Source organism: Rana temporaria, chromosome 4 (genome assembly GCF_905171775.1).
Source record: "Rana temporaria chromosome 4, aRanTem1.1, whole genome shotgun sequence".
Taxonomy (NCBI): domain Eukaryota; kingdom Metazoa; phylum Chordata; class Amphibia; order Anura; family Ranidae; genus Rana; species Rana temporaria.
The window spans coordinates 374388529-374400817 of NC_053492.1; the positions used below are offsets into that span (position 1 = coordinate 374388529).

At 41.8% G+C, this 12289-nt stretch overlaps 1 protein-coding gene across 2 annotated transcripts in view; it reads right to left on the reverse strand.

The window, feature by feature from the left end:
* Positions 1–12289, reverse strand: part of SCAF8 (SR-related CTD associated factor 8) — a 112035-nt gene that overhangs the window by 15854 nt on the left and 83892 nt on the right. For both annotated transcript variants that reach the window (XM_040350980.1, XM_040350981.1), the window contains 5 exons: positions 9959–10099; positions 9165–9274; positions 6995–7188; positions 6782–6882; positions 3150–3263 (listed from right to left, as the gene is read on the reverse strand). In XM_040350980.1, coding sequence (XP_040206914.1) covers positions 3150–3263; positions 6782–6882; positions 6995–7188; positions 9165–9274; positions 9959–10099 — 660 coding nt within the window. The remainder of the gene's footprint in view (positions 1–3149; positions 3264–6781; positions 6883–6994; positions 7189–9164; positions 9275–9958; positions 10100–12289) is intronic.

Here is a 12289-nt window from a genome sequence, read left to right on the forward strand (position 1 = left end):
GCGAGAAGGTTGAGTTCCCAAAGAAGCAAGGGTGTGGCAATGGGGGCTCAATGCAAGCTAACCTTTTACAAGTGAGAGCAAAGTCAGAGGTCTTTGAAAGAGAGAACAAGGTTGGGACCTGTCCTTTCAGAGTAAAGTCAAAACCTGATCGTAGGAAGGCCAGAATCTAAGGCAGAGAGTAATCTCTTCGATCAAAGTGCCTGTTCACACCAGGCAAATAAGGATTTCCAAGTATAATAGTAGAGTTTCCCAGAAGTGGCTTTTTTTCTTTCAGGAATGCACGAATAATAGACTCAGAGACCTCCCTATCTTTAAAAAACCAGGGCTTCAACAGCCTTGTCATAAAAGAGGAGGTCCAGCCTCCCCACGAAAAATGAAAAGTAAGAAGCTACAAATACTGTAGCTGCTGACTTTTAATATTAGGACACTTACCTGCAGGAGTGGGGATGGGTACCTGTCAAAAACAGATAAGTGGAGCTTCCTCTTTTGGGTGGAGCTCTGCATTAAAGCCAGAGACTGAGAAGCAGGATGGCACAGAGGGCCCTGAGATCACAGATCTGGTCTGTTGGGAGGAGGCCAGAAATCGTCTGCTAGAGGTCTGAGTATGTCTGTGTACTAGAGCTGCACGATTCTGGCTAAAATGAGAATCACGATTTTTCTTAGAAGATAGATCAGGATTCTCTCACAATTCTCGCGGCGTAACAACATCTTTCACAGTAAAACAAAAAATAAATAAATTGGGCTAACTTTACGGTTTCCTTTTTATTATTATTATTTATTTTATTATTATTCATTAAAGTGTATTTGAAAGACCACTGGGCAAATACAGTGCGACATAAAATATTGCAGCAATTGCCATTTTATTCTCTCTGCTAAAATATATATAATGTTTGGGGGTTCCAAGTAATTTTCTAGCAAAAAATATTGATTTTAACTTAAGAAACAAGTGTCATAAAAAGATTTAGGGGCAGATCCACAAAAGAATTACGCCGGCATATCTATTGATATGCCGCGTAATTTTAAAGTTCCTGCGTCGTATCTTTGTTTTGTATCTACAAAACAAGATACAACGCCATCTGGGATCGATCCGACAGGCGTACGTCTTAGTACGCCGTCAGATCTTAGGTGCATTTTTTCCGCGTCGAGTATGCAAATTAGCTAGTTACGGCGATCCACGAACGTACGTCCGGCGCATTTTTTTTTACGTCGTTTGCGTTCTGCTTTTTCCGGCATATAGTTAAAGCTGCTATATGGTGGCGTACTCAATGTTAAGTATGGCCATCGTTCCAGCGTCTAAATTTGAATTGTTTACGTCGTTTGCGTAAGTCGTTCGCGAATAGGGATTTGCGTGGAATGACGTCACTGTCGGAAGCATTGGCTTGTTCCGGTTTAATTTCGAGCATGCGCACTGGGATACCCCCACGGACGGCGCATGCGACGTTAAAAAAAAAACGTTGTTTACGTCGGGTCACGACGTATTTACATAAAATACGCCCCCATCACAGCCATTTGAATTCCGTGCCCTTACACCGCCAAAGATACACTACGCCGCCGTAACTTACGGCGCGAATTCTTTGAGGATTAAAAAAAAAAGTTGTGGCGCAGTGTATCTTCGATACGCTGCGCCCGGCGGAAAGATGCGCGGAGGTACGTGAATCTGCCCCTTAGACTTTAAAGCGGAAGTAAACCCATCGATTTAACAGTTTCAAAAAGCAGTTACATTTCCGGCATGCCGGGATTGCTAACTGTCCCATTGGTTGTGCTCTCAACCAAACGGTCAAACCATCCAATGGCTGGTGTCCTAACTGATCACATGTGCAGCACCATGGCAGTTGAAGATTAAATATAGGCCAAGATGGCAGCTTCCTTGGCTGAAAATGATAGGTGGGTTTACTTCCACTTTAAGTGGTTATGTGACTGTGCATCCCTACTGTGTGCCAGGTTTTTCAGGGCCATTTCAGTGCAATAAGAAGCACTGTTTTCTTTTCTTGCTTGGATCTTTTTGAGCAGATGATGCAGAATTCACACTGGGGGGAAGGCGTAGATTTGCCTGAACTGAGACCAGGGAATTGTCAAGGCATCTATAGCCAGAACTAAATGGTCCTTGGTCCTGGCTATAAAAAAATTGATAAACGAAGAGCCATTTCTCCATGAAGGAGAAGAGGTCCACCAGCTTGGGAAGCTAAAACAAAACCGAGGACTCAGCAGTGGGGTAGGGTTATATAGTGATGGCGCCCAGTGGATGTGTCCTCAAAAGCTTCTCCGTGTCCAATCAACAGAAGGTGTCCGCCCAAAATCCAGAAACATGCAGCGATGAGCGGGTATGTTGTGGTGCCTGTATGAGCCGCCATGTCGTAGTATATGTACTGCGGCAGGTCAGCAAGAGGATAAAGATCCTAACTACCCCATGTATCGTAACATCCTCAAACCTGTACATAAAGTGAGATATTTAAATATGATGTAATTCTGCATAGTAACCGATGTGTTGGGGCCATCAGCAGTTTCCTTCTTTGGAATTATTGAAAAAGCCATAGTCTAAGAAACACTGGTGTATATGTGTGTGTGTGTGTGTGTATACACACACACATACAGTGCATTACTGAATTTGGGCAGCGCTATCACATATTTATCATTTATTTTCCTGAGGATATGGGGACACATTTGGTGGTAGCAGCAGCCTTACATTTTTTCCCCATTACCATTAGGTGGCAGCGCGCAGTTTCCAGTTATTCGCTACTTCGCAACAATTTTATAAAACTGCAAGGAAAAGGGGATCGTCAGTCTTTGATGCCACGGATGGTGAACTGATGCCGTGGGGAAGGAGTTTTAGAAATAATAAAGTGCGAATGACTAGATTGAGATTTTGTTTTCTTGCCCCAATGGCTATAAATGCAATAAGTATGAATATTAAATCTAGTTTGTAATTGCTGTTTACACAGGTTTTGAAAAATAGGGGAAGGTGAAAGTGCATTACATTTTAATGCTTTTTTTTTAGGATGATTATTTATTATATTGTGTGTTTTTATATGGTTTATATGTGTGCAAGGAATCATTCTCTATGAACGTTTTACATCAAACTTTTGTTGTATTTTTTGCAATGACAATAAAGGCCTTCTATTCTTTTCTAATGACTTTTAGCAAAAGCATACCTTGATGATTTTCGATCCAATCTTACAGGAGCCAGAACTAAGCTTCTGAAGAGCTCTGAATGCATCTTGTCTGTGAACCATGCAAACATAGGCACAGCCTCGAGGTGGAATCATCTGTGAATAGTTCAAAGGAGTACAAAAAAATTAAATATAAATAAAGATATTACATATATTTAATAAAAAATATTACATATATTGCATTTATTTGCAGAGACGCACATTGGCTGAATCCATTTCAAGTTAGCTTGACATACCACAAAGAAAGTCTCTTAAAGCGTAACTAAATTCAATGTTTTATTTTTTGCCCACAGACATGCAGTGTTCTCTTTTGCAATAAAATAAACGTACTTAAAAATGTTCCAGAGGTTGCACATTTAACAAAGACAAATTTCTTTTGTACGAACCTTTTTTTTTCTTCTTCAATGTAAATGTATGTTTTGCTTATTAAAGCGGGATTCCACCCACAAATATATATATATTTTTTTTTTAAAGTCAGCTACTACTAACACTGTAGCTGCTGACTTTTAATAAGGACACTTACCTGTTCTAGGCGCCCGTGATAATGGGCCCCCGACGGCGATCGCTCAGTCCAGCACCTCCATCCTGACTAAGAGAAAAAGGAAGTGAAGCCTTACTGCTTCACTGCCCGTTTCCTACTGCGCATTCGTGACTCGCATGGCGCTTTGTGAATGGGCGGCTTGCTCCTGGGATACACACAGTTCCCAGAAGGCAGCGCGCCCCATTCACCAGAAGACACCGCAATGGAGGACAAAGAAGAAGAGGACCGCGGTGGAGAAAGAGGCAGAACAGCTACTTCCGCATAGCAACAGCCCTTTTCTGGTGGGTATAAAAAAAATATATATATTACATTTTTTTTTAGGTTAAAAAAAAAACAAAAAAAACGGGTGGAACTCCACTTTGGATAAAATGTTCTTATTCGATGTTATGGTTTAAATTACTTCCTTTTTACAAAATCTTGTTTTTCAGTGGAGAACTTACAGACAATCTTGTTCATGGTGCTTAGGCCTCATGCACGCTGGACGTCAAAATAACGTTATAAAAACGCCAGTAGCTTTGCAGTGAGTTTTTCAACCCTTTTTAGCTTTTTTCAATATCGTTTCTTTTGCGTATTTTCGCGTTAACGTTTTTTTTTTTTTTTTAAGAAATTATTTTTTTTCTTTCAATGGATCAAACGTAAAAAAACGCTGGTGAGTGACGTTTATTAGCATTCATCAGCGTTAGAGCGTTTTTACAGCTGAAAATGTCTCTTAGAACCCACTAGTTTTTTTTTTTTTTTACTGCTCAAAAACGTCACTGCTCAAAACTGCTGATAGCAGCCTATGTGTGCATGGACAGATAGGACAGTTAATCTGTCACAAACCTGGGCAATTTGGTGGAGGGGGGGGAGATTGTGGAGTAGGGTTGTTTTCAGGGGTTGGGATGGCCCCTTAGTTTCAGTGAAGGTAACTCTTAAGGCGTCAGCATACCAAGACATTTTAGACAATTTAATGCTTCCAACTTTGTGGGAACAGTTTGGGGATGGTCCAGTGCACAAAGCAAGGTCCATGAAGATATAAATGAGCAAGTTTGGGGTGGAGGAACATGACTGGCCTGCACAGAGTCCTGGCCTCAATCCAATAGAACACCTTTGGAATGAATTAAAGCGTAGACTATAAGCCAGGCCTTCTCGATCAACTTCAGTGCCTGACCTCACAAATGCGGTTCCGGAAGAATGGTCAACATTCTCATAGACATACTCCTAAACCTTGTGGACAACCTTCCCAGAAGAGTTTAAGTTGTTATAGCTGCAAAGGGTGGGCCAACTCAATATTGAACCCTATGGACCAATTCTGGGGTGCGTGTGTAAAGGTGTCCCAATACTTTTGGTAAAATAGTGTATCTTCCTACATGGTGATTAAAGGGGTTGTAAACCTTCATGTTTTTTCACCTTAATGCATCTTATGCATTAAGGTGAAAAAACATCCGATAATTACCGGCCCCCCAGCCCCCTGGATTACTTACCTGAGCCCTCAAAAGTCCTGTGTCGAGGACGCGATTGATCTAGGCCCGGTCTTCTGGGCTCTTTATTGGATAGATTAATAGCAGCACAGCCATTGGCTCACACTGCTGTCAATCAACTCCAATGACGTTAGAGTGGGGCCAAGTCCTGTAGTCTGCGGGTATGGATGCCAGATACAGGAATCGGGAGCGTGCCCGCAAGGTAACCCCCTTGGGAGAGATCTTCTCGGGGGGGGGGGGGGGGGGCTTTACCAGAAGCAAAGATGAGCCGAGACAGCTGCCGAGGGACCCCAGAAGACGTGGATCGGGGCCACTCTGTGCAAAACGAGCTGCACAGTGGAGGCAAGTATAACATGTTTGTTATTAGCCACTTCCATACCGGGCACTTATACACCTTCCTGCCCAGACCAATTTTCAGCGCTGTTGCATTTTGAATGACAATTGCGCGGTCCTGCTACACTGTACCCAAATTAAATTTGTATCATTTTGTTCCCACAAATAGAGCTGACAGACGCGAGTGAGGAAAAGCCGATAACCGACTCTTCTTGTTTACATCGTGATCAGCCATGATTGGACACGGCTGATCACGTGGTAAAGAGTCTCCGTCAGAGACTCTTTACCTAGATTGGTGTTGTGGGGTGTCAGACTGACACCCTGCAACAACGATCGCCGCGATGCGCGCCCCCAGGGGCCCGCAGCAGCTCAATATCCTGAAGACGTCGGGTCAGGTTATTGAAACCACTGTGCCGCCATCGTTTTGTAATAGGGCGGGAAGTGGTTAAAAAAAAAAAAAGTAAGCTTTACAACCCCTTTAACTAATTCTGGGGTGCCATTAAAGTTTGTGTGTAAAGGTGTCCCAATACTTTTGGTAATATAGTGTATCTTCCTACATGGTGATTAACGGGGTTGTAAACCTTCATGTTTTTTTCACCTTAATGTATCCTATTTTGAAAGCGCGGATATAGGCGTGACGCCCGTTATTGTCCACGTTGTCCTGACAATCCTGGTCTTTGCATTTGTGAATGTTTTGAACGCTACCACACACTAGTGCAGTTTTAGCATTGGTACAACCTTTCACAGACTAGGACACACTTTCACAGGGTCTCCCAAGATGCCATCGCATTTTGAGAGACCCGAACCTGGAACCGAACCGTTACAGTTACAAAAAAATGTAAACCCCCCCCCCATTTTAACATCAAATTTTGTAATCAATAGATTCCATAGGCAGACACACAATTGCCATGAATGCAATATGACATTGTTTAGAAAGGCTAACAGAAGAAATATGTTGGGCAAACCATACCAGTGATGTTGTCAATTTAAGCACTACTTGCAGCAATCAGGTGCTTAATGAGCTCCGCTGATTGTCTCTATAAGAAAACCATTGTGCTAGCAGGAGTAGATCATTCACGTTTCTTTGAAAATTTTAGAGCGCCAATATGATTGTGGGAGTGATGCTAAACACAGAAGCTCATTTGGAAAGACGATTGTGGTAGGTCACTGTAGTCTAACAACAGGATCAATGATAAGCAAACAATGCACTTCATTCTTGGTCAAACCTATAACCATCTACAGTCAAAACAATAGTTCTAAACTTGAAAGTGTTTACTTACATTAATAGATTCAATCTGTCCAAACTCTTCAAACACATTAGTCAAATCTTGTTGTGTTGCCTTTTTGTCAACCTGTCCAACCCAGAGTGTAGTACTGCACACTGCGAATGGTTAAAAACACGTGTTTAAAAATAAAATTGAAATTTACAACTGCATGGAACTACATCCCAAAATACCGTACAGAGTAAATAAAAAAAAAAATTGTATGCATACCACTTAGAGTTTTGGACCGAATAGGAGGCAAACCCTTTTTCTGGCGCTCTTTTTCACGTTCTCGAGCCCTCCTCTCACTTGAATATGAGCGTGAGGTCTTTCGTTTTCTTTCTCTCGACTTTGATCGAGAACGTTTTCTGTGCTTGCGCTTCCTTGATCCAGATCGAGATCTTGAACGTCTTTTCCTAGGTGATCTTTTTGGAGTAAAAATAGAAATAAAGGGATTTATTACTTACCTGTAAAATACTTTTCTTGAAAGTACAGTACAGGATACCAACTCCATTAGTCACAGACACTGGGATGTATGCAGCTACCTTCAGGTGACTGGACACTGGCAAACAGAACTTCGGACAGCCCATATAATCTCTCCGGCTTCCAGGCAATTCCAGTTTTGTTGCAAGTAATAAAGAAAAATGCCAGGTCAAGGACTACTCCCCAGGTTGACAGACAGTAACAACAGTCCAGGTTAATGGGAGAAATTACTTCCCTGAGCCAAGCACTGGTCAGCCACCAGGTCAGAAAGAACCCTGCCTCAGAGGACAGGCAAATTGGGTGATCCAGGGGCTGGGGCAGTTTGTCCAATGCAGTTAGAATACAGAACTGCAGGGCCTAGAATGAAACTGGGTAAACTTAATTGACTCAAAAGGAGGCTACCATCAAAGGCCAGAACTCTTATGCAAAAACAGACTGATGAGAGCCTTTAGGAGAGGAGAGTTGAAATGTGAGATACCCAAGCCTGGGTCACGCCCCAAGACTAGGCCCAGGTACCCCAAGAGATGGGTGGGTTCCATTGCAGATTTCTTAATGTTAAGGATCTGCTCAAAGTTCTGAAGTGTCTGTCTGTATACTAGCGGTTAAACTGGAAATGCCTTAGTGGGCGTCTTGGATTTTGAGATCTTCCATACTGGTTAGCTCATGATCGGAAAGCAGTTCCAACTTAAAACGTATGCACACTACGTCCATTGAAGCGGCAATGGTTGAAGTCTATGAGAGTACAAGATTGAATGGCTATACTCCAGGGGGCAGACTTCCAACCCCGATTCCAGTTGCCCTTGTTCCCCATCATTAGGAAGCAAACCTAACGCTATGGCCAGTCTGAAAGTGGATTAGTAGGGGATGCCAACTATTGGTTGAAGCTCACATCACAAATGTAATTATTATAAGGAGACTTTTAGCAGTTATGAGAAAATGTAGTACGTCAGATGGAATCAATTTGATGTTTGATGTATTTTGTGATTTATATGTAAGCTTCACGAGCAGGGCCCTCATATTCCTTCTGTATCAAACGGTATTGTAACTGTACTGTTCCCCCCTTATATTGTAAAGCTCTGCGCAAACTGTTGGCGTTATATAAATATCTAATAATAATAATCATCCTGTATATTATTAATAATTATTATTTGTTAGCACTTCTGGCTTATTTTTTTAATCACATTTGGTTATATGTATGAGAACAACATATAAGTGCACAGCAGCTGTAAGAATTGGGAGGGGGGGGGGGTTGCACAAGTAATATCAGTTTGGGATTGGCAGGACAAAGGGTCATTCTGTTGTATTTGATTTTCTGGTTAAGACCTGATTGTACGAAGGCCAGAGTGTGGGGTACAAAGTAATCTCTGGAACTAATTTGAATCCCTGTTCTCTTCTCTTGCTCTATTTTCTTGAGCAGACAACATTTGCACTGGAGGGGAGGCGTGACTTAGCCTGAACTGAGACCAGGGTATTATTATCAAGGCATCTGAGGCTTGAGGCAGAGGATCCCTGGTTCTGGCAAAAACAAGAGGCAGTTTGTTGCTGAATCTGGAGACTATGACAGGATGTCCACACCCACAATCCCCCATTTAAAAGAGAAGGGCATTTATTTATTTATTTTGCAGTTTCATACATAGCTAGGTGGATGTAGCTGTCCCCCGATGCCTCTGCATCGGGGGAGGGTGTGTTCTTTAAAGCTTTGCCAGTGTCCAATCACATGAAGGTTCCCCCCTAAAACCCACGGTGTTTGCATATTCTGCCTATGTCCTGTATGATTAGGATAAGTTAATTGTGTTCTCCAATGAATGCACAGAGAACTTTTTTTTACCTACTACTGTCATTCCAAGCTCTTATTTTTTAAGACAAAATTTATCCAAATACTCTGATTTCTATGGTGTAATGAGGTAAAGTATGAAACCTTGATCGTGATTTGGAACGTGTCCTTGGCTTTTCATCTTTTACAATCTTCTTTTCTTCCTTTTCAAACATCTCCTCAGTTACATCTTGTATTTCATCAATATCCATATCCTTAAAAAGAAACAATTAAATGCATATATATTTATAAATTGGATATCTTTACCAGACATGGAATTAAAGGCTAAGTTCACCTTTATGAAAAAAGAAAAAATCATATTTTTGCAGGTGGGAAAAAAATGCAGGTTTTCACAGAAACCTGCAATGCCAGCCAGGCTCCTGCAAATTCTTCCTCCAGCTCTCTGACTGTACCTCTGTGTGGGCTTTCAGTTAGAGAGCTGGAGGAACTGTCAATGGGCTACAAGTGTGGTGATTACAACAATTGTATTTAATTGAGAACTTCAAGTCTGTCTGCCATGGTGTCAGACAAGACTTGCAGTTATTGTACAAATCTTTGTGACTGAATGCTTCCGTCAATTTCAAATTTGACAGTTGCTTGCACACTTAGCAGCATTTCACACCCTAAACACAGGTGTAACATAGTTGCTACAGGTTTAGTAGGCTTTAATCTGAGTACCATCCTCCATCAATTAAAATATCCCAAGTATCTTTTTTCCTTCAAGATCCCAAAAGCACATTACCAAGCTCAAAGACTACACAAAAAAAAATCTGTGAAACCAATTTTGTTCTAAATGAGTAGCCTTGATTGCAGTGATATAACATCTATTTGGTTGTTTGGATGGTATTTTAGTCTGGGCAACAAGTATTTAAGGCTCCAATAAATGTTGAAAACAATACCTCTTGCTGTATATTTTGTGAATTATGATGAGGCAGCTCTTTCTCTAAAAATGCTTGCTGGCTGTCATCCTGGGATGGTGTAGCAGAGTTTTCCGATTCAGACATCATTTCCTGGGTTTCCTGAACAGCTACCTGGAGAACCTATAAGGTCACAGCAATCAAACAATGACTTAAAAAATATGACTTACTGCAATGGGGCCTAAGGAGGCCATAGATCATTAGAATCTAGGATGGTTTAGCAGGGACCAGCTAAGATTTGAACCATTTATAGCCACAAGCAATAATCACTGTGTTATCCTGGCAGTGTTGATGGGGGAATTTAGCAATTTTCTTTTCTGCAACTTGCAAATTTGGGAGGTTTGTGGATTATGGGGAAATTCAGGGGACATCATTAGCCACAAAGTTACTGTGGGAACCATATGAACATATTCGCCAGCACACCACGGATCGTATACAGGTCATTCTCAAAAAATTAGCATATTGTGATAAAGTTCATTATTTTCTGTAATGTACTGATAAACATTAGACTTTCATATATTTTATATTCATTACACACAACTGAAGTAGTTCAAGCCTTTTATTGTTTTAATATGGATGATTTTGGCATACAGCTCATGAAAACCCAAAATTCCTATCTCAAAAAATTAGCATATCATGAAAAGGTTCTCTAAACGAGCTCTTAACCTAATCATCTGAATCAACTAATTAACTTAAACACCTGCAAAAGATTCCTGAGGCTTTTAAAAACTCCCAGCCTGGTTCATTACTCCAAACCTCAATCATGGGTAAGACTGCCGACCTGACTGCTGTCCAGAAGGCCATCATTGACACCCTCAAGCAAGAGAGTAAGACACAGAAAGAAATTTCTGAACGAATAGGCTGTTCCCAGAGTGCTGTATCAAGGCACCTCAGTGGGAAGTCTGTGGGAAGGAAAAAGTGTGGCAGAAAACGCTGCACAACGAGAAGAGGTGACCGGACCCTGAGGAAGATTGTGGAGAAGGACCGATTCCAGACCTTGGGGGACCTGCGGAAGCAGTGGACTGAGTCTGGAGTAGAAACATCCAGAGCCACCGTGTACAGGCGTGTGCAGGAAATGGGCTACAGGTGCCACATTCCCCAGGTCAAGCCACTTTTGAACCAGAAACAGCGGCAGAAGCGCCTGACCTGGGCTACAGAGAAGCAACACTGGACTGTTGCTCAGTGGTCCAAAGTACTTTTTTCGGATGAAAGCAAATTTTGCATGTCATTCGGTAATCAAGGTGCCAGAGTCTGGAGGAAGACTGGGGAGAGGGAAATGCCAAAATGCCTGAAGTCCAGTGTCAAGTACCCACAGTCAGTGATGGTCTGGGGTGCCATGTCAGCTGCTGGTGTTGGTCCACTGTGTTTTATCAAGGGCAGGGTGAATGCAGCTAGCTATCAGGAGATTTTGGAGCACTTCATGCTTCCATCTGCTGAAAAGCTTTATGGAGATGAAGATTTCATTTTTCAGCACAACCTGGAACCTGCTCACACTGCCAAAACCACTGGTAAATGGTTTACTGACCATGGTATTACTGTGCTCAATTGGCCTGCCAACTCTCCTGACCCCCATAGAGAATCTGTGTGATATTGGGAAGAGAAAGTTGAGAGACGCAAGACCCAACACTCTGGATGAGCTGAAGGCCGCTACCGAAGCATCCTGGGCCTCCATAACACCTCAGCAGTGCCACAGGCTGATTGCCTCCATGCCACGCCGCATTGAAGCAGTCATTTCTGCAAAAGGATTCCCGACCAAGTATTGAGTGCATAACTGAACATAATTATTTGAAGGTTGACTTTTTTTTTTATTAAAAACACTTTTCTTTTATTGGCCGGATGAAATATGCTAATTTTTTGAGATAGGAATTTTGGGTTTTCATGAGCTGTATGCCAAAATCATCAATATTAAAACAATAAAAGGCTTGAACTACTTCAGTTGTGTGTAATGAATCTAAAATATATGAAAGTCTAATGTTTATCAGTACATTACAGAAAATAATGAACTTTATCACAATATGCTAATTTTTTGAGAATGACCTGTATAACGTCCAAAAAGTTTTAATGCACAAAAAACATCACAAGAAGTGCAGCATTTCGAGGCCACATAGGACCTCTTCGTCAGGCAAGTGATGCCTGACGAAGAGGTCCTATGTGGCCTCGAAACGTTGCACTTCTTGTGATGTTTTTTTTGCATTAAAACTTTTTGGACGTTATATACGATCCCTGGTGTGCTGGCGAATAGGTTCATGTGGTTGATTGTTCCAGTACTCAGCTGGTGATCGCTTCAGCACCCATTTTTGTATTCATGAGCCG